We start from the raw sequence: 23,100 nt of genomic DNA on the forward strand, positions 1-23,100 counted from the left end.
GTGTGCTGTCCTAAAACTATGCCCCTATGGTCCTTGAGACCATTTGCACAGCCTCAGGGTCAGCAGGAAATTTTGCTATATATACTCATGGGGAATGGTAGTGTCTTGAAAGTCTCTGAGATTGGAAGTGCAGTTCTTTCCTGATTCTTCTACAAGATGCTAATCGTGGAATGCCATTACTGCCAAAATGAGTGCCATGCTCCTATAAAATACGGGCAGCAGTAATGTTGCATGGGACAAGAGTTCCTTCCCCAAGGACATAAACACCATCCTAGCGAGCGCTCTCAGAGATAAGCTTACACTAAAATATTTGGGCTCGACTACTTCAAAAATAAGTGTTAAAAATAATCTCGATACAGTTTTCAAAAAGGGACTTTTCTATGTGAAATATTGTTGTTTTGTAATACTGTACCTTCACTAAGTCTTTCGGCCAACCCGTTCCTAAGACACTACGGCTGCCATATCCCAGTGTATTGCCTCCATACTCAGCAACCTTCCTACTGTTTGTGTTAGGACCAGCATAGATCACCAACTTCAAAACATAAAATACACTGTTAGACTGTAAAAGAAAAACAAAAAATCTAATAATAATACTTAGCACTTACACAGCGCTTTACAACTTCAAAGCGCTTCATAAACATTAAGAAACAAATCCTCACAACAGCCTTGTGAGGTTGATAGGCAGCCAGGCAAGTATTATTTCCCCATTTTACAGATGGGGAAACTGAGGCAGAGAGGGCTAAGTGACTTGCCCAAGGTCACACAGGAAGTCAGTGGCAGAATTTGCAATAGAAATCAGGAATTCAATCCTAGCTCCCAGAGTCCCATGTTCAGCCCACAAGAACATGCTGCCTCTCTAAATAAAGGGCTGGATCCTGCTCCTTTTGAAGTAAATGGGAGTTAACAGTTTGCAAATGACTTCAGTGGGGACATGATAAGGCCCAAAGTTTTTTGGTTTTTTTTTTTTTTTAAAAAAGTGCTTAAAAGTTAATGGTTACAAAACCAGTAAGTTTAAGATTAGGTATCACAGGACTTAAACTACGTTAGAGAATACAAAGCCACAATTACTAAGCAGTATAAGTAAGTGGCTCTTAGATTACACAGAAAAGAAGGGTGGTATTTCATTAGCTATATTCTTGAAATTGAAAAGACATATTCATATTAATCCATGTAAACAAGCCATTTATAATCAGAAAGTTATCCTTTCCAGTTCTGCCCAGTTTGAACAAACTGTGCTGATCTACAAAGGAGACAACTAAATTAAAGAAATAAGGAAAACTGGGTGACAGAAAAAAGGAGAACGAACTCAACATGTTTTACAATAAAGAGGAATAATCTAAGCAGTCATGAAATGGATGTCAACAGGGAATGTTGGTCTGAGTTTGTGGAGGAGGTAACCTTTCTGAGGGTTATTATATTTCTCCCATTGAATTACCATCACCACATTCCGGCACCTTAGGAGAAATGTTCTGTACGAAGCTTAATTTTTTAAGGATCTACCAACTAAGTTTCCTGTTAGACAACAGTGACATTCACTGGACGTTACGTTCTAAAAAGTCCTTTGTAAATGTTTAGCCCATACTTTTTGACCTTTTCTTAATAGAATTATAGAAATTATCCCGCACAGAAATCAGAGATGGAAAAGATCTATTAAGTCATCCAGTCCCATCTTCCTGCCATTTCAAAATAGCTCCCTCATTGTGTATTTTCTAGTCTATAATCCAACCTAGTTTTACACGTGCTAAGAGAGGAGACTGACACCCTTCCCCTGACACCCTTATTCACAGCTGCCCACTACCCTAAATTTCTTTTCATCTCTAAATTCTAGGATTCTACGGAGAATCAGACCTTGTGGAATTACAGTATGGTGGCATTGCTGTCAGTAAAAACCTCCCACATCATCCTCGTTACTAGTAATAAGGTGCCATGGGTGAGGAGGAGCAGCAAAGATGAAAATGAGAAACATTAATGAAAGACACATAATAAAGAAGTTTCTGTACTGGCCCTTGCTTACCTTATCATAATCGTACTGTGAAGAACATCTGCTATCAAATCTAAGATATAAACAGCGGGCTCCTGGAATATGTACAGTTTCTTTAAACTTATAGTTGTCCCTGACAGGATGCACTGTTTCTACAGTTTTCCCAGCAGCCCAGGGAGCTGGGATTTTCAAGCCAGTGAGAAAACCTGGCTCCTCTTTCTCTTCTAATATTCTGAAATCACAGAAAAAGCTAAAAGGTAGTACTGAAGATGTACACATATAGTTTTGTATTATATATTCAAACACCACCATAAGATGTTTTAAAAAGCCTAATAATTCTCTTTGGGTTATTAACAGCAAACAAAATATTTGTCTAATCACTTTAAAGCAGGTGTGTTGAGGGTACAATGGCAGTTTAAATAACCTGAGCTCTTTACATTACAAATAAAACATGCCAAGCTGTAACCTGTAAACTTGGATATGTCACAGTTTTAGAAATCTAGAAAGCCCTGGAAAAAATTATATATAACAAGTAATGTATTGTACTATAAACTGGTTCCAGTCTTTGAATGTTAATACATAATCCATCTTCCCTCCTGGGATAATACTTGATAAAAGATAAGACCATCATAGAAGAATATATACGTAACATTTCATTCAAGTCTATGTAAGTCTGGAGTGCAAAGGAAGTTGTTGCATTTCACATATCTCAAAAAACTGCTTTCAAAACTACGAGTGCAAATACCAAAAGCTTAAATGTGAAATTAAACAAAACTTGCACATGATAACTGGATTTAAGCTGAGACTATATTCTTTTCATTTGTGACCTAAGATTTAAAACCAGGACTAGAGATAAATTACATCCTGCCCATTACTACTTAAAAATTACAATGAATTTAGAATACTCTATGCAGCTACAGTGAACCACATTTTGTTATAAAGCTCTCTATGATTCTGTACATTGACCTGGGACTCAAGCATGCAGAAATCCTTTTCAAAAGCTAGCGAGAGCACACACGCATGCTATACTTCATCTACGCTTCCCATTAGACCCATATTTCTACTCTTTATGGGAAATTATTTCTTTTCAAAAAATTAAATGCACTTTGTAAAGCCTTGTTATGTAAAATTGCTTTGTAGATTCAGACTACTGTAATGCTGACCCCTCAAGATCCTTGTTTCTATGAGTCATTCACTCTTCAGCAATGGTCAGACCAGAAGCAACATAATTAAAAAATGAGTGTTTTCAATACAAAAGTCGTGAATAATGGGAGTAAGAGGCAATCACCTCTCATCAGGGAACAGCTTGCCCTTCTGCTCTGAGGTACCACTGGGGGAACTGCCCACCTCTGAGAAAACTGGAGACTGGGTTTTAAGCAACAAGGCCGTCTGCAACAAACACAAACAACTTTATAAACACATGAAGACCATGTTTCACTGTAAGAACTGTGTAGGTTTCTGAAGCTTGTTAATATTACGCTGCATAGTTATTAATGCTGTAACTTAAACTGGATAGAGCACAATGGATAGCATCTGTTTCTGTTACTAGTAGTTGCCAAGCAGCAGTTCTTGAACTGTGATCCATGGACCACTTGCTGATGGTTTGTAGAGAGCTGGCTGGAAACATGCCACCAGCTCTCCTCATTGTTTCTAGTGGCTAAATCACATATTTTTTAAAAAGCTAAAAATAAATTAAATGCTTTCCTATTATTACTTTTCCATATAAACAACTGCTGTTGTTGCCACAGGGACATTGTCAAATTGCCCATGCGAAGGGAAGTGGGTTTATGAAAATCTCTTGTAGGATATAGTCCTCACCATGAAAGTTTGAGAACCTTTGAGCTAACAAATTAAGGGAAAAACTTAGTTAATGTAGCTGTATAAACACCATCACAAATTAGAAAATTCTCCATTTGTTAATAATTTGGAGAAATTTGCTTCTAGCTAGAACAGCGGTGGGCAAACTTTTTGGCCTGAGGGTCACATCGGGGTATGGAAATCGTATGGCAGGCCATGAATGCTCATGAAATTGGGGGTGGGGTGCGGTTGGGGGTAAGGGCTCTGGGGTGGGGCCAGAAATTAGGAGTTCAGGGTGCGGGAGGGGGCTCCAGGTTGGGGCACGGGGGGAGGGCTCTGGGGTGGGGCTGGGGATGAGAGGTTTGTGGCTCAGGACGGGGCTCCAGGCTGGGACCAATGGGTTCAGAGGGCAGGAGGGGGATCAGGGATGGGCAGGGAGGGCTCTGGCTGGGGGTGCAGGCTCTGGGGTGGGGCTGGGGATGAGGGGGCTGCGGAACAAGAGGGGGCTCTGGCTGGGATCGAAGTGTTTGGAGGGGAGCGGGAGGGGGATCAGGGTTGTGGAAGGGGATAGGTGTGCGGGGGGGAGGGGGAGGAAGGTGCTCAGGGGTGCAGGCTCCGGGCGGTGCGTACCGCAAGCAGCTCCCAGAAGCGTGTCCCCCTGCCAGCTCTGAGGCGCAGCCAGGAGGCTCTGCACGCCGCCCCAACCACAGGCGCCATCACTGCAGATCCCATTGACCAGGAACTGCAGCCAATGGGCAGCGAGGGCAGCGCCTGAGGACAGGGCAGAGCGCAGAGCCACCTGGCCACACCTCCATATAGTACATAGGAGCCAGAAGGGGTTCATGCTTGCTGCTTCCTGGGAGCCGTGGGGAACGGGGTAAGCCTCTGACCCCCCTGAGCTAGAACGTATAAGGACTTGGTCTTTTCATACTAGATCTTAACATATGTTTCCTTGTATGTGAACAACGCAAGGACAGCTTTGATCCAAAACCATAACAAGTGATTAGTTCTTATTACATTTTTATCAATCTTTGTATTGTGGAAGAACCCCACCAACAGCACAGCTCATTTTGGAGAGCTAATATAGATAACATTTCACCATTATTCTTTAGTCTTGATATTTTACCCTGGTATCCTTCATGAGAATACCACTGATAAATTTAAACACATAAATATTAAACTTGTTTTAAAAATCTATACTTCAATCCACTGTATAATGGCCATACCTGACTGGTATAAAGTACCAGCTGTACCAGCTGAGGCATCAGTGCATCGGCCATGGTTAGCGTCTGTAAATTTGGATGCATCAGAGACGTCAGTAATACCGGAAGCAGGTGACCAAGCATAGTAGCTTTGGTAACTTGTTCCAGGCCCTTTAACCTGCAACAAGAGTCAAAAGTGCACACTAACAATTCTTTTCATAGAATGCCACTACTATTTTTATTTAAAGAAATGAGTTTAATACCAAATCAGATTGCGTAAGTAAATGATTCAAAGTGCAGCAGAAAACTTTTATGTGCAAGTGTACTGAGAATATCTATTTTAATACGTACTGAACACTCCAGTGTCTCATAACATATACGATAAGATTCAGTGTCTTTTCTGGTAAGCAATTCCTATTTAGGAATGACAGTCCTAGAAGATTGTTTGGTGAATGATAATTAAATTCTTAATTTACTGTAGTGCCCAGAGACCCTGGTTGAGATCAAGGCCCCCAATATACTATGCATTGTACCAACAAAGGCAGACGCAGGGCCCAGCCCACAACTCCTTACAATATAAAAGTGCTGTTAGGCATCTGAGTCTCCAAGACTACGTATGAGGAAAAAAACCACCAAAAACCGAGTCTGTACGTATGGAGAGCAGCCCCAAAAAAGGGATGTATTCCAAAAGACATAACACAGACCCTAAGGGTGCAAACACAATATGCAGCTCAAAGGCTAGAATCTGAAACAGGATTTTTTCTAGAAAAGTCTTCTTCATTCTGGATATTTCAAATAACTTTTAGGCCTAACTCTTCCTTTTTCAAAATGGAGACATTTTCAAAACCCTTAAGATTTTGGGGAGTTTTTTTGTTTTCCATTCCCAGCTTTCACTTCCTGCCTGAAGAAAGAGGGCAGAGGGTGCTGCTTGGATGATATATGAAGGATATTCGAGTAACACTAAGGAATGTGACGGATACAAATGCTGCCGCCAAAGAGATCTTCAGGAGATAAAGACCCTAACCTACAGAAATTCTAGCAGGATGGATTCCAAAAGGGTGTTGGCGATTAAGGTTGTTTCCATTTATTATAATGTTTATGATACTTAGTCAAGTAACTGGACTAACTATAGTGCTAAAGAGACTTTTATGATTTTCAAGTATCTCTGTTGATCTGTATATTATGTTAACACGACTGAAATCAATTTACGGAAAGCCCAATTCAAAGCTCTCCAAAGGAAGATTGCCTTAGGGATGCCAAAGGATAATTCATATTAAGAACAGGTTTCAGAGTAGCAGCTGTGTTAGTCTGTATCCGCAAAAAGAAAAGGAGTACTTGTGGCACCTGAGATTTATTTATTTATTTGAGCATAAGCTTTCGTGAGCTGCTCTTCATCGGATGCATATTAAGAAATAGCTCCTGCCCTTCAATAATTTGATTATTAAATTAAAAACAAAAATAAAGGGAGGTAAGAATTCTGATAGTATTAGTTTCCCTTTACTAAGCAAGCTGGTTCACACAATGGGCAGCAGCACACATATTTCAGGCTAAAAGTATGAATTCAGGTTGTCTTACCTCTGCTCTCTGTCAGAAATGTCGCTGTTTATAACAGCTATAGTGACCTGTTGCAGTATTTCTAAAACTTCATCACATCCAGTCAGGATTTGTGTAGCAAGAGCCAAAATACTGGTCTTTAGCTCCTAGGTACAAAATGTTATACAATAATACTTAAATTCCCAGACAATAAACAACTGAACAAAATGATGGGTTTCCAAATTAAATAATGATAATGTGACCTGGCAACCCTATGGTAGTAGATTCATCCAAGACTTAAATTTGATTTGTAATGCTAAGCCCTAAAGTGCTGGGAGAAACTAGGTGCATTTTACAGGATGCACACGCAATTTCTAGGGAGGGAAGGAGTCCCCAGTCCAGAGTACTGCAGTGGTGATAGAATGCCCTAGAAGGTATGAGGATAACTGTAGAGAGAAACTGAACAATGAGAACATGGGTGAATAGTGAAAAAGACAGACAATAGTATTGAAACATTTAGAATTTACTCAATAAGCTTGAACATAAATGGCATTAGATAACAAGCATACAAATGCCTATCAAAAGCAGCAGACAGAAACAGCCCAATGACTTTAGCAATACAATTAGTAAGATTATGAGATAAATTACAAAAACAACCTGAGCTTTGGGACAAAACTGACACTTATGTAATGACAGCACTACCCCAGCAGCAGTGTAAATGTAGTCACAATTTAGTAAACCTCAAATCAATGAAACCATCATAATTCCCCAATCTCACCTTTCCCCCAGCTCCCTCTGGGACAGGGAGAAAAGATGGGCCTAGCAGCAAGCTCTGAAGATTAGCAAAGTCATGCTGATAGAGATCAGGGGAAAGACCATTCCATTTTTAGTTAAAAAAAACAGCAAAAATTTTGTGAGTGAAGTCAATAGTTATAGGAGGCCAAAATATCTTCTGAAAGCGGTAAGTTTACATATAAAAATCTCTAGAGTAGATGATGTCTAAAATTGTATTCCAAAGCTAGTCTAAATATGAAATTAAAAAAATACATGAAGTCCAGAAGACACCTACGTCCTTTAACAGCCAAGTCTGAAATGCCTTGACACAGAATTTTAGAAGGGAAGTGCTGGCAGACTCTAACAATATAGTGTCAAATGAAACTATACAAAGAACAATCACAGATTCTAGCTGAAGTATGGGACAGTATTGACTTCCACTATGTAACTTCTTCAACACAACAAAAACTGACAACACAAGTAGACTCTACCAGTAAGTTGCACTGCTGAAACATAAGAACTGTCAGAAGAACACTGGCCGTAGAAAGCATACTAGAATAAAACTCGGTGTTTACCTGTACCTTCAATGTCTCTCCCTGCAAGGAGCTGTCACTGTCATCATTTTCATCAGGTTTAATCAAAATAGTATTACTCAGAAGGTGGTTCTGTACAGCCATCAGATACCGCAAACATGAAGATGCAGCCTTTAATATAAATAAGCACATTTTACATTATCTGAACTCTTTAAATCAGACTTGGCACAGGCAATCCTTGTGCTTTTTCAAAGTATGAAAAAGGAAACAAACAGGGGAAAAAGTACAAGAAAGACACACAATTCCTGTTACTGAACAAATTATTGTCACTGAGTTACATAGTCCTTGCTGAATCAGCAGAATCTCACTAATTCATACTGAAGGCTGGGAGACCAAGGTATTTAGTGAACTAATAAGTAGGTGAAACATTTAAAAAGAATGAAGCATCATAAAGCACTAAATTTGTTTCAAAAATGTAGTTGTAATTAAACACTAAATGTATGCGTATATGTTTTGAGTGTTTATAGTAAAGGTAATGAAGTCTTAACATGAGACCTCAACTGCAGAGCTCAACCATGAAATCTTTGCTGAAAGGAGACGCACAGTCTCTGGTGTGAGATTCGAGGAGTGCAGGTCAATGAAACTGAAATGAGAATTAGTAACTTTACTAACATAGTAAAGTACTGCAGTAAATCTGAAAACATAAGATTCCAAACCTCATCCCACTTATTATTTCCCCATTGCTGCAACCTCATGTTCTCCTACTCATTAACGGTTGTGCAAGAATATCTATGTAAATTTTTACTACTCAAAATTTCAGCTCTTTACTCATCTCCCAACTCTGAGCATACAGTTTTCCTCTCTACTTGTATGCATAATTAAACACAACTCTAAAAGGCTCTCTCTATATTCTAATCCATTTTGTAAATCATTCTGTGAAACTTTGAAAGACCTTATACAAAAATAAATGTTAAAATTGAAACAGTTTGCAAGATGCCAGGGAAAACGTATCAATATGTTAACCTGCTTTAACACTATTATACAAGATCAGTTTGTAATGGAAGTGTCCTGCCCCCTTTTCTATTCATGAGCATTTTAATTCAGTAATATTAATCAGGTTTTATTTTTGCAACAATATGCACTTAAAAACTCCCTCCCCTATTCCTTTTCAAGACTGCATTATTGTATTCATTACACTTCTACACAAAAGAGAATGGGTGGCTGGAATCAAGAAATAGAAAGAAAACTTAAGCAAATTGACTATTTTCAACAAATACATTTTACTTACAGGCACAGTTGAAAGAAGTCTTTGAAATTCATCTTTAGATACAGTTTGGCACTTGGTGATTAAGATGCAAGATTCTCGAACAACGATCTTGAGAATGTAGTGCAAAAGCTCATCGTTTAGTCTTTAAAAATGCAAGAAAGACATGAGAAGATGTCGATGATTTATAATTAAAGAAAATTAATGACTGATACATTCAACACACCTGAGAAGTCTTGACAAACCATATTACAAATTAGTTTACACTGACTGAATGACTGCATCAGAGATGCTCAAGCACTAATATGTTCAACCAAAGCACTCTGATATCAAAGATGTTTGAAAAATAAAATGTCTCTGACCACAGTATAATACAAGACAGATATAGCTCTGGCATGTTTAAAATATCAGTACATTCTGCATTCATTTTGCTCACTGTACCTCCAAAGAGTCCACATCAAGTGAAGCCTTCTTTTTTAATAAAAAGAAACCCCTTCCAAATGTCAATCTTTAAGTAAACATTAGAGCTTCTTGAGGGTGATAGTCTTAGTGCTGAAGAGTGACACTTAATAAAACGTCAGCTGCTCTCATTTAACTATCAGGGAATTCACAAAAGTCTCCTCCAAACCACTTATGCAGTTCTACAGAAATTTCCAAAAGTTCCATAATACTTCAAACCACCAGGGGAATTCAGCGCTTTCAGCAAATGGTACAGTATGTACACAAGGCTAGCATTAGCTCAAACTGCAGTAACAAAGGGAATGAGTTGTTTAGGCAGGAAGTAGCTCAGTTTACAATAATGCTGACAAGCCAAATGCACCTCAATACAAATTAACAGCGACAACTGTGTTATTTCACTTTACCTGTAATGATCGTCATCTTCACTTCCAAATCTGTTGTTCTGAAGCTGTTCAGCTAAGTTAGTAAGGATCACATCACGAAGTTGGGAGAGCCCACTATTTCTCTCTCCTACAATGGCAGAATATGAAAAATGTTGTAAAACAGCCTTCTTTAGATGCATTTTATTAATTCATAAGGAATGTTGCTGGACATACACTTCTGACTAACAGTAACTATGCTTACAATTTATTGAGATTCTCCACAGACATATAAGCAGTTTGAGACTTACTGCATATATGCAGTACTGTTTTAAATTTTGAACGACTCACTGATTTTAGTTGAGTGGAAGATACCACCACTGTGGTCGATAATGTAGCCTCTCTACACACATGTATATCAACGTTTATGGTGTCTACTTTAAGATGAGGTATGATATGGACTTGTCAAGCGGTGCCGTTACCACAGAAATGGGGATAACTAATGACACCATCAACACATTAAAATGACCACTCGGAAGTACTTGCATTCGTTTCTTTAATTTAAAGACGCTATGTATTATTTCAGGATATAACACTGGATCTCTTTGTGACCTCAATGCATCACAAGAATCTAAAAGGTAAAACAAAATCTAATAATCAATTTGTACAGGTATCATTGGGTGCATGGGATCCCAGTAATAAGTGAGTGTTGAGAGAATGTGGAATCGGTCAGCGCTACGCTTGGCTGATGCAGCAACTCATGGTGTCGGACGCCATCAGGTGGTCGAGGGACATCTACCTAGAACGCATCACCGGACATTGGCAATACCAGGACGGATGAGCTGGAGTGCTGATGAGAAGCGCAGTGGGGAAAGTAACTGAAATACTTTTCTCATGGATTCAGAGTAACAGCCGTGTTAGTCTGTATTCGCAAAAAGAAAAGGAGTACTTGCGGCACCTTAGAGACTAACCAATTTGAGCATGAGCTTTCGTGAGCTACAGTTCACTTCATCGGATCATCACTCCCCACACACAGGAGAGTGAGTTTGTGTGTGTTTGATGATGTCTCCAGCAGGAGAGTGAGTTTGTGTGTGGGGAGGCGGAGGGTGAGAAAACCTGGATTTGTGCTGGAAATGGCCCAACTTGATGATCACTTTAGATAAGCTATTACCAGCAGGACAGTGGGGTGGGAGGAGGTATTGTTTCATGGTCTCTGTGTGTATATAATGTCTTCTGCAGCTTCCACAGTATGCATCCGATGAAGTGAGCTGTAGCTCACGAAAGCTCATGCTCAAATAAATTGGTTAGTCTCTAAGGTGCCACAAGTACTCCTTTTCTTTTTTCTCATGGATTGTATTTCCAACTGGACAATCTACCCTAAATGCTCAATTACTGAGGGACAATCTACATTCATTCCTATATTTGCTTTCTACAACCAACTCTCCGTATAACTTTTCATTAGTGATGTACCCGAGTATTCGGATTCTAATATCTAAACTGTATTGTTAAATTTATTCACCTTAATTTGGCTTATTGCTGATTATGCACTATATGTATCTTATGACTTTTTAAAACAAACTTTGTATTGTGGATAATCCGATGTACAGACACTCTCTTCTTAACTTGTGTATTATATAATTTTTTTTTTTTTTTAGCACTAGTGACATTTTTAGTTATCATCATCTTGTTCATCATTATGATCTCTGTCAAGAGTGAGTGGGTTACCATACTTACTTTACTGCCTTGGCATGTACATAGGTCTATGCAGGGAAGATTGTCCTGGCTACAGACAGTTGACTCTTTAGTGACCCAGTGACTTGTCCTTTTTGATGCAGTAACAAAGGGAATGAGTTGACTGAGAGTAGATTGAGGCACAAGCAATTCAGGTCTCTATAGATCTTTTCTTTCTTGGTCTGACCGCAGCACTGCTACCAACTTCCTTATTTCCAAAACTGTGGCTTGTCCAGCACTCTCTTCCAATTTGGCAAGATCTTTTAAGTGGTAAGATCCCTTTGTTTTGACAACATTAAACAATTTTTTTCTGAGCACCAAATCGGGATGACACAGTCATCTTGTTAATGTGTACAATAGGAAGTATTCAGAGTAGCAGCCGCGTTAGTCTGTATCCACAAAAAGGAGGACTTGTGGCACCTTAGAGACTAACAAATTTATTTGCGCATAAGCTTTCGTGAGCTACAGCTCACTTCATCGGAAGTATGTGCATCACAATTTGCATGCACGGGTATGAAGCAACGCTTGTCAGTTGTGCTGGTAATGGTATCTGTTTCAATCCGCACATTATCTATATGTTCCATTCTTGGAAAGTAGAGAACAGCAAGGATCAAAACAACTGTATCAGGTGACCTAATTACTACAGTGTCTTTGATACAAATGCCATACTAGTACATACAACATGCAGAAGCATCCTTCTGTCCACTTCCACTTGAGTACTGTGCAAGTCCTGGGCTTCTTCAATACCTCTACTGGCAATGGACTTTGCTCCTTCACCACTGGAAAAGCCTCAGTCAAGGAGGAGTGTTTCTGTTGGGTGTGCTCCTACACACACAGGTAGATTTTGAACCATAAACTCAGAGGAATTTTACAAGTGACTGCTTACTGGATGTCAACTTTAGAAACTTTTTCCACTGAGGCACAGGATGTCCACCAATCGCCTGGTATTTCTTGCATCCATCTTTAAATCCTGTCCAGCGCTGTCTTTCTGCAGTTTTTCACAGAAAGTTTTACCCACAAAAACTTATGCCCAAATAAATCTTAGTTTTTAAGGTGCCACCGGACTCTTTGTAGTTTTCACAGAGTTACTGTTGTCATATCTGTCACAGACTTCGATTACAGAATTAGCTTTGTCAAATCCTTTTTGGACCTGCCTCAAATATTCAGCAGCCCATTCATCAAATGTGTGGAACTTGTCTTCAGTCATCATTTGTATGACAGCTATGGCATCTTGGATGTACACTGTGGTTTCTTTGTTCCATGCTCTTAGCTCATGAATTATTCCAGCTTGATTTTACAGCTGGAACCCTAATTCAGCTTTGTCTGTTCTTCTCATTGTTCCATCAGTGGGACAAAGGCACAGGTCTTACTGGCTGACTAAGAACAGTTCCCATTGAAACATCATCACTGCATCTTGCGAAGGACAAGGCTCTGTGGAAAACTAGTATCTAATGTGACTGTCCCTCCCTTGCCAGACTTAAATTTGTTCTTCTTGGCCATGTCAGCAAGTATTTTGATGCCAGATTTCTTGATTGGGCAGCTGAAGAAGCTGTGTCTCTTCAGAATCAAGTGCACCTCTCACAAATCTCTCCATTTGTTCTTCACCAACATCTGCTATTTTCAGTAGAGCTCCCATACAACTGATGTTACATGCGGTTTAGTAGATATTTTGATAAGCATCCTTGGATGTACTTCAAGGTCAAATGGGTTTGTCATGTTGTTGATGACATGGTTGGTAAAAGAACATAAGAATGGCCATACTGGGTCAGACCAAAGGTCCATCCAGCTCAGTATTCTGTCTACCGACAGTGACCAATGCCAGGTGCCCCAGAGGGAGTGAACCTAATAGGTAATAATCTAGTGATCTCTCTCCTGACATCCATCTCCACCCTCTGACAAACAGAGGCTAGGGACACCATTCCTTACCCATCCTAGCTAATAGCCATTAATGGACTTAACCTCCATGAATTTATCCAGTTCTCTTTTAAACCCTGTTATAGTCCTAGCCTTCACAACCTCCTCAGGTAAGGAGTTCCACAGGTTGACTGTACGCTGAGTGAAGAAGAATTTCCTTCTTTTGTTTTAAACCTGCTACCAATTCGTTTCATTTGGTGGCTCCTAGTTCTTATATTATGGAAACAAGTAAATAACTTTTCCTGTAACATGCTCTTCATCCCTCTTCAGGTGCAGAGGCAAGGACTTGTTTGCGGACTTAGTCTTCATTACTTCTTGTTAGGACACTTCTTTCTCTCATAGCTTTTGCATATTCATAATATGAAGCTGTGTACTGTCATCTCTAACTCTAATACTGGCCTATGCATACGTGTAACTGAATTAAAAGCTAGTTTCCAGAATATTTCAAAGGCTAGTACTGCATGCATAGGCAATTACAAATTAAAACCTTCTACCAGGCAGACTAGATGCTACATTGTATGTACAAAATCTTACAAATGGCGAAGCGATTTGATCATTGTGATCGTTCCCTTCTATTCGACATTGGTGAGGCCTCATCTGGAGTACCGTGTCCAGTTTTGGGCCCCACACTACAAGAAGGATGTGAAAAAATTGGAAAGCATCCAGCAGAGGGCAACAGAAATGAGTAGGGGGTTGGGGCACATGGCTTATGAGGAGAGGCTGAGGGAACTGGGATTGTTTAGTCTGCGGAAGAGAAGAATGAGGGGGGATTTGATAGCTGCTTTCAACTATCTGAAAGGGGGTTCCAAAGAGGATAGATCTAGACTGTTCTCAGTGGTGGCAGATGACAAAACAAAGAGTAATGGTCTCAAGTTGCAGTGGGGGAGGTTTAGGTTGGATATTAGGAAAAACTTTTTCCCTAGGAGGGTGCTAAAACACCGGAATGAGTTACCTAGGGAGGTGGTGGAATCTCCTTCCTTTGAGGTTTTTAAGGTCAGGCTTGACAAAGCCCTGGCTGGGATGGTTTAGTTGGGGATCGGTCCTGCTTTGAGCAGGGGGTTGGACAAGATGACCTCCTGAGGTCCCTTCCAACCCTGATAGTCTAGGATATTACGAATTCACATACATTTATATCTATCCACTACACAGTACAAACTGTGGGCACACAATCTACTGCTACTGGTGCACAACCTTCAGAGAGAGACTGATCTGGTCAGCAAATTTCAGTTCTAAATATAGAGAACGATTAACATCACTTGTGACATATTTTGACAAATAAGAATATGCAATGTGAAAACAATTCATGTTAGTATACTGCAAAATGTTGGTATTCACCATTTTTGCCACATGCTAAACAGCTACATAATTTCTGGGGAAAATAAATACTTGCCCATGTAAAACCAATACGAATATTTTACTATGTTGTCATTTGGTAGCTTTTACCAATAAACACCACATTAAGATACTGAAATTAACATAAACAGTAAAAACTGTAATCAGTCATGTTGCAATGTTTCTGGAAGTGCGGGGGACAAATGACACTCAATTTGCGTAACACTGGTTCACCTCACCTACAGATTTAGGACACCACTTGACAGTTCCACATCGTCCCTCATCTACACATACATAAAATAATTTTTCAAATGATATACAGTGGGGATGTGTGTAAGATGAGGGCCCTTTCTGAGGAATTGCTGCATACCTGTTAGGTACGATATTCAGGCTAGACAAAGTACATTATGAATAGTGTCAAAACAGATTTGTAAACCTTTCTAGTTTTAAGTTAGACCTTGCCATTACTCTGATACAGTGTTTCACCTTCCCCACATATCCAGACAAAGCACTGAGAACTTAAAAACATTCTATAACTTCCAAGGAAGTGTTAGTTTATGATAGTCTAACATTCAACCACTTTCCTGAACTTCTTTAATCCCAGAAATAAAAACTACTAACAGGAAAAAAGACAAAACCGCCCTCTCTCTGCTTAGTTTTTAAATTAAAAAAATTATCCTCCAGAGTATCAATAAAAACTCACCTTCCGTCAAGACCAACTTAAGTAAGTTATTAATTTCCACTTCTCCAGGATATAGGATATTTAAGCCAGAGCTAAAAAAAAAAAAAAAAAAAAAGGGTGGGGTGGGGTGGGGTGGGGAGAAGAGGGGAAATCAAAAGTCAAATTTAACATTTGTTTATAATGAGTGACAGGAAAATAGTTCCATTATAAACATGGGAAACAGAACATTAAAAATTTGGAACTTACAATTGTATAGCTATCACCCTTAGAATTATTCTATATGGTTGCCTGAATTTTTATAAAAAGACATTTTTATACTAAGGAAAGACATCCAACATATCTTAACATTTAGATTAATTTGTCATAGAATTGCAAATTCTTCCTCTGTGATTTCTGCTAATCAAATAATTTTTGTTGAATAAGCAGAGGATTTCCCCCCTCAGAACCATCTGCTCCCTCCTGACAAATCCTACAGTGAAGTCATCATTGTAACATACGAAAGCACAGTCATTTCTGTAACAAACAGACCAATGTCAAACACAGGATGACAGCTTTACTGCAAATCCAAGCAGAATTGCTGCTTTCTCCCTGTCTCCACCAGCGCTAATCAAATATCTGAAATAAGAGCTATAGGAAATGAAAGCCAGTAGCCAAGAACTTTTACTGGTATTAACTCCTTTAACCTCATTAACCTTTGACCCATTATGGAAATCCTTCTTTAAACTAAATAGGGAGCCAGAAGTACAGTAGTGTTGGAACTGCACTGCTATAGATACACCTCAAAATAAGTGGTCTTTTCCACTCCTTTAATAGTTTGTCCCCTCTGCATAAATTATTCACCATATCAAGGGTAAGAGACCATCCTTGTGCACAGGCATGTGCTCCTGATTGCTTATAGCAGTGGTCTCCAAACTTTTTTGATCGCGCACCCCTATCAGTAATAATTTTTTGAGCACGCACCCCCAATATATGTATAACTTATAGACATGTACTACTGTACTATTATGTAAATTATAAAACACACACAAAAACAAATTAAAAAACGATGAGATAAAGATGAAAAACAATATTTTTAAAATAATTTTTTTTATTTATTAACGGTACAAAAAACCTTTTCGCTGTCACTAAAAAAAATGATTAATAATATTTTTAGTGGGAGCAATGTGATTGAATATGCTTTACAATTTTTGAAAATCTTGGTTTAACACTTTGTGATACAGCAGGCGCTCAGGGTGGGGGTACGGGGTCTGGGAGGGAGTTAGGGTGTGGGAGGGCGCTCAGGGCTGGGGCAGGCAGGGGGTGCAGAGCACTTACCTGGAGCAGCTCCTGTTTGGTGCAGGGGTGTGTGCAGGTGGCTCTGCGCAGCGCTTCTGGGAGCTGCCTCCCCAACCCGGGCAGGGCCACCCGGAACGCAGGAGCTTTAGGGGCTTCAGGGCCTTGGGCTAAAGGAGCCCCGGGGCCCTGGCCTGCACTCTAAAGCCCCTTTCGGAACGCAGCCCTGAGAGCATGGGCCGGAGGACTCAGGAGGAGCAGGGGCAGCCGCGCAGCCAGCGGCCGGAGAGAAGCAGCGCCTTCCCCTTCAAAGCGCCGCTTCTCTCTGGCCAGCTTTGAAGGGGAAAGTGCTGCTTCTTTCCGGCCGTCAGCAGCGCGGCTGCCCCTGCTCCTCCATGGGCCGGAGGACTCAGGGCCGCCCCACCTCCCCCCCCTTTATTTTTTCCCTCCTGCGGTGCTCCTCCTGCTGCGCCCCCCACAATTGATTGTCTTGCGCACCCCACTTTGGAGACCACTGGCTTATAGTGTTAAAGGAGCTACTATACGGACATGTTTTACCTTATTAAATGTGTCTCATACCAAACATAAGTGTGTGGTCTACTGTTCATTTTACAAGACTGAACTGGAGCCAAGATTTCTGCAGTTTTTTCCCCAACTCAGTCTCTGACCCAAGACTGATCACAGTCAAGTCACTTTGAAATGTAGACTTAGAATAGCCATCACCACATGGAGATTCTACATTTCATAGTACCTTACAACACAATTTATTTAACTCAAAATTTAAGTCAGAAAATATGAACCTCAAAGTTAACTTGGAATTTATTATTTTACTACAATAAGAAGAAATCCTTCCTGAACATTACAGATCTGCTCCTTTGCTTACATAAGATACAATGCTTTAAAATATTTGCTGACCAAAAACAATGAATCTAGTCAAATACTGTAACAACTACTTAACTGTTGTTCTATCAATATCCGCAGTAAACACAGTCAGCAGCATATATAAAACCTGAAAAGACGGCCTTCAAACCAAACACGTACTACTATTCTCTAGTGCATTTAAATGGCTGTGTACATTTTGTAACTTAGTGGTTTATAAGAAAGGCACACAGGTTGATCTTTGGAAGATTTTGTTCTCAAGCTTTGGAACATTTCCCACTTGAAAGCAGATTTGCAATCTGTGATTAGGTTACCTGAGACAACATTATTTGCCCTTGAGATGCACATTTTCTGATTCTCTTGATACACAATTGCATTTTTTCCACTTTATTGTCCTCTACTTGGTCACTCTGCTGTCATGACAAACCACAGAAAGGTTTCACAGCTTGTAGCTCAAATGAGACAGCAGAGCCTTTCAGGCTCTGTGACACTGCTCCCTCAGCACTACTGCCTAGTGTGCTGGGGAGCTGAAGCATCTGTTAGGTGCTGATGCCGCAACAAAAAGACACTGGGCTCTCCCCATCCCAGGACTCCTATACATCACAGGTTTCTCATCTCTAAACACAAGTCTCCTGCCACCCCAAGCCACCTGGACACCCTTGCAACCCATTTCATACTTTTCCAAAATCATCCTCAACCTATAGCATCCCCAAACCCCACTCACTTCACTTGTCCCCACACTCCTGTTCACCCCCCCCACATACACACACAAAAAAACCTCAAATCTGCTTTCTGAAACATTGCTCTAACCACCATCATTTACATAGATTCTTTCACCCCAAAGCATATATAAACCACACACACAAACACACTACACCCGTCACTGAATGCAGACAACTCTTGGGTGAAACATGACAGCTATGTAACACCATACTCCTAATTAGGTTAAAAGAAAAAGAAAAAAAGTGTAGCCAGTAGGAACTGCAGGAGCAATTTAAAGTAGGCATAATGTAGTTATTGCATACTGCATCACCATCACCACTTAATATAACATCTTGCATTTTTCTTCCCCTCCAAACCAACCAAATTTGCAAGATCTGATCATATTTATCTAAAATTTGCCAAAGGCATAGTTTACACACAAAATCCTGGATTCTTATAATAAAGTTCAGATTAGCTGTATTTTTAACTTGAATGGGTCAGTGTACTAAGAAATAAGAAATTACATTCAGGTTATGATTTTTCATAACTATCTTTAAGATCTTAGTTTCACTTTGTTTTGACAAAGTAACATTGGTATTTACCTGATTGCTAGACAGACCTCCTTCTGAATTTCAGGGCAAATCTGGCTCTTTGGTGCCATCAGTAACTGCCAAAGTAAAAGGCCAGACCTTCTAATAATGTCTCTATTTCTCTCAGTTTGGGGGCTGAAGAAAAATTTAAAAACCACCTACAAAAAACAATAGTTATAAAATACAGCAATATTAAAAACAAATTTCTTCTCTACTCAAGGCAAGTGCTTCATACAGGAAAGCACCTATAACATAGTGGCTCAAATGGAAGCAGAGTTAGGCCAACTTTAAACATTTTTATGGCCAACACTCTAAATAATTTCTCCAAGGTTGCTCAAAGTTGGTGGTAGTCAGGAATTGAACCCAGATCTACTGAATCTGTGATCAGTGTCTTAACAAAAACTAGACAAACCACCCTTGTCCTTGAGCAAATAACTTAACCTCTCTGGATCTTATCCAATTTGTAAAACATAGATGAGAACTTAAAGAGGTCTAATTTTAGGTTATAACACATTCTAGAAATGCAAAATAAGAAGTTATCTCTAGGTTAATGTCCATTAGCTCTTCTCCACTCAATACAAAGTCACCATTCATTTAAAAAAAGGCTTACTTGCTGGTCTGCATTCTTAAAGTCTCCTTTACAGAGTTAATTTTAAAATATATTTAAGATTTGTTTATACCTGAAAGACAACAAGGATGCAGCGTATAATGCAAGTATCTCCATTCACCATAGCTTTCTCCATGATGTCGCAAATACTGCTGAGATGGTGTGCTTCAATTGGATGTTGTTTGCCCAAAAAATTTGTTATTGGGAGATTGTTACTGGCTGCAAGCAGATTTAGTTGGTGTATGCACATGGCACCAACGTGGTGCAGTAACTGGTTGATAACCTCATTTGTGGTTATAGCATCTCCTGAAAGAAAAAAAAAAAAATGACCACACTTCTCTCTATGAACACAGAGGTGAATATATCAAGTTTACATTCATTTTTAAAATATGTTATGAAACCATCATTAGCATCACTGAAATTCTGCAGCACTTCAGAGCTATCGTCTGCATTAAAGGTAAGAGATTTCTGTTCAAGTTTTTAAAAAAGTGTTAAAGGCAGAAGTCAGAAAACCAATAAACATGCACAAAAAAAAAGCTTTTTTCTTATCTTCAATAACGATCAAGTAATTTTGTAATATGCTGTAACTAATCTTGTGGCTTTCTAAAGAAAGTATGTTCAGTGCTTTATGTGAGTTTCGACTATGTTAATCTCATATTTTACTTACACTTATACAAAATGCTGACTATATGCTCACCTCTGGGCTCTGTGATGATATGACTAACTCCCAGCCTCTGACAGACATAATGGAATGCTTGGTTTCCAGGATTACACCATTGATCAATATAGTCATTAGAGCACGTCCATATCATGTTATTCATAGTATCATAACATGCACCTGAAGAGAGAATATACAAAAAAAGAGTCAATATAGTTTTTATTTATTAAAAAGTTGTCTGATGATAGTATTTTCTATTAGAATTTTTTTCTTGGAAAGCAATTCAAACATTGCTATATCAGATGTGGATTTAATGTGTTTTCTAAAGTTAACTCAATTACATTATGTGACACATCAAGGTGCTTAAGGATAAGGGTTAAGAATAACAGTCTTTTAAAGCAAATTTCTTAATGTGGTTAGTGCAAACCCCTCACGCGCCAACAAATAAATGCCTTAAGTGCTATATTTAGTATTCCTCAGTGTCCTTATCACTCAAATTGCTTGCTACCAATTAGTCATCTGGCTGAAATGCTGGGGCTAGCATCTTATGCTCAGGGGTCGGCACCACCATGTTGCGCAACGGACACTTGACAAAATTACCGTACTTCGTGACGGACATGGGGAGGAGGTGGTTATGTCATTCAAGATTTTTAAAAGTTACCACGGACCTCAAAATTTTTACCCCTTGCTTATGCTGCTGTTCAAGAAAAATTGGTAAAGCAGTTTCAAATACTTTAGCTATCTCTATTCATACTTAATTGCATTTGTTTTGAATTTAATAGCCTTGCTGTTACCATTTTGGCAGGTTATTTATAGAGCTGGTGGCATGTATGGTGCTGTGCAACTGGTGAAGAGTGGTAAGCAAATAGACATCTTCCCTGAGGAGCCTACAAGTGGGCACAATAGACTGAAAAAACAAGAATGGCGTGAGAGCGTCATAGCTGGATCTTGAGAAATTATAAGAAGGAGAGAGAGGAAAAGTATGAACTTGGCACTATCCCCACTGCATGAGATTGCAGAAAATTCTTCTATAGGCCTGTCTAGACTAGGATAGAAGATATTTAAGCACATTTCAAAACTCAAGGGTAGACTGGACTAGTAGTATTGTGACAGACATTAAGCGGATTGAGGTGAACCTTCAGCTTGATTGATTAGCATGTTAAAATACTCCTAGCCCTGTCTGCGCTAGAGTTTCAAAACATGTTGGCCAAAGTATTTTAGCGAACATTTAAAAAAATTATACCTTTGATCCTTGTCAACGCGAGTCCTATATAGATCCTAGTTAACATTTTAATTAAGCATTGTTTAAAACCCTGTTGGTACCTAGCGTAGCTGGTGTTTAACAATTTATTCCTATTCTATTTTGTATCATTCTGACTATTGAGCTGGCAGAAGTAATCCAAGTCCACAATGCAAATGCAAGTGAAGCTGTGAAAACCAAAGTCACAGGGAAATAAAAAAATATAAGCAGAAATCTTCCTGGTTAATACATTTATTTTTTAAAGTGAAGATAGGAAAGTTCAAATCCTCTAAACACTGACTCTTTCTTTTAAGAGTTTGTAATACAAAGGATATTTAAAAAATCTTCCAAGTTCTCTCCACCTAGGGTAAATACCTCTTCTCACTCTCTAGAAGAGAGAGTGCACCTTCAAAATTTGCAAACCAAAGCATAAGAAACTAGGAAAAAACCTCTCTTTAGAATTTTCACATCACATTTTCTAAGTTGTAATTTTATTTATTTAATTTTACAAAAGAAAGTGGAAGTTACTGTAAATTGAAAGAAATAATTTAGAAAATAGAGATTGCTATCTCTAACACTGAATGTCCCTAAAAATAAATGTATTTCTTACCAAGTCCTGGTATTAGGGCACCACGTCCAAGCGAACTTCCTGCGGCATCAATGAGATCCGCTCGGCTTGTGAACTGCCCATCTGAAATATTGTATACCAAGCTAGAAGCAAGAACTTTAAAAAAAATAAATCTCAAATTAATTTCTCAACAGTTTAAAATATGATAAAAAAGAGAGTCTCTGAAATCTGCTGTAAAGATAACAAAAAAGCCAACAACTTACTTTTCAAAGATGACAAACCACTTGTCCCACCAAACAGTGATCGTGTCGCAGAGCTGCCTGACCCACCTGGAGGTGGGACCAACATCACCAAATATGTTCCACATGTGTACATTGGAGTCTTTCGTAACATTTTTAGTGGTAGCCCACAACTAGTGTTAGCAGCTGAAATGTTAAATAAAGCAATGAATCAAACAATTAGTAAGATATAGAGAGCAAGCAAGACAGAAGTCCTAAATACAATATATTTTGGAGTTTAAATAAATCCATCAGAAATACTGATAAATCTAACATTTTTGCAGCCTTTGGAAGTTACTTGTGGGGCTGGCCAGTGGACTCTAAAGATTCCCCCCCTCATTAGGAGATAATTCCTCAGAGGGCATGCACGGTGTCAGTGGCATTTTAAAATATAATTTGAATAAAACAATCTTTAAATATGAATACAAATAAGAAGCCCTAGTTTCCATAATGACGACAACAAAAACATCAGAAAAAAATCTAAAAGCTAATAGAAAGTATAAAATACAGAGAAGCAAACAAAAATCTGCCCTAAGGATGTCTAAGATGGCAAAATATCACAAGCAACATTTTAAAGCCCAAGGAGTTTTAAGACAAGAGGCCCTCTAGGATTCACTACCACTTTTTAATCCCTTGAAATCCCCCTACCCTGTCCCATATCCATTAAATCATGGTGATCTAGCCTCCAGCCAAAGCTGATCAACACTGCTCTGAATACTGACTGTTCAAGAGGAACCCATATTTT

At 39.1% G+C, this 23,100-nt stretch overlaps 1 protein-coding gene across 2 annotated transcripts in view; it reads right to left on the reverse strand.

Annotated features, from left to right (window-relative positions):
• HECTD4 (HECT domain E3 ubiquitin protein ligase 4) overlaps positions 1-23,100 on the reverse strand; it is a 121,546-nt gene that overhangs the window by 55,997 nt on the left and 42,449 nt on the right. Inside the window, exons 9-22 of one of the 2 annotated variants that reach the window (XM_073313568.1) lie at positions 22,341-22,502; positions 22,120-22,233; positions 20,309-20,449; positions 19,685-19,917; positions 19,017-19,162; positions 15,583-15,653; positions 9,948-10,053; positions 9,109-9,229; positions 7,869-7,991; positions 6,556-6,680; positions 5,005-5,158; positions 3,270-3,370; positions 2,015-2,213; positions 413-532 (exon numbers count right to left, since the gene is read on the reverse strand). In XM_073313568.1, the coding sequence (XP_073169669.1) occupies positions 413-532; positions 2,015-2,213; positions 3,270-3,370; positions 5,005-5,158; positions 6,556-6,680; positions 7,869-7,991; positions 9,109-9,229; positions 9,948-10,053; positions 15,583-15,653; positions 19,017-19,162; positions 19,685-19,917; positions 20,309-20,449; positions 22,120-22,233; positions 22,341-22,502 (1,916 nt within the window). Of the gene's footprint in view, positions 1-412; positions 533-2,014; positions 2,214-3,269; positions 3,371-5,004; positions 5,159-6,555; positions 6,681-7,862; positions 7,992-9,108; positions 9,230-9,947; positions 10,054-15,582; positions 15,654-19,016; positions 19,163-19,684; positions 19,918-20,308; positions 20,450-22,119; positions 22,234-22,340; positions 22,503-23,100 lie in introns of both variants that reach the window. The other variant, XM_073313567.1, reaches the window with a different exon arrangement.

The sequence above is a fragment of the Lepidochelys kempii genome, chromosome 15 (assembly GCF_965140265.1).
Source record: "Lepidochelys kempii isolate rLepKem1 chromosome 15, rLepKem1.hap2, whole genome shotgun sequence".
Classification (NCBI taxonomy): domain Eukaryota; kingdom Metazoa; phylum Chordata; order Testudines; family Cheloniidae; genus Lepidochelys; species Lepidochelys kempii.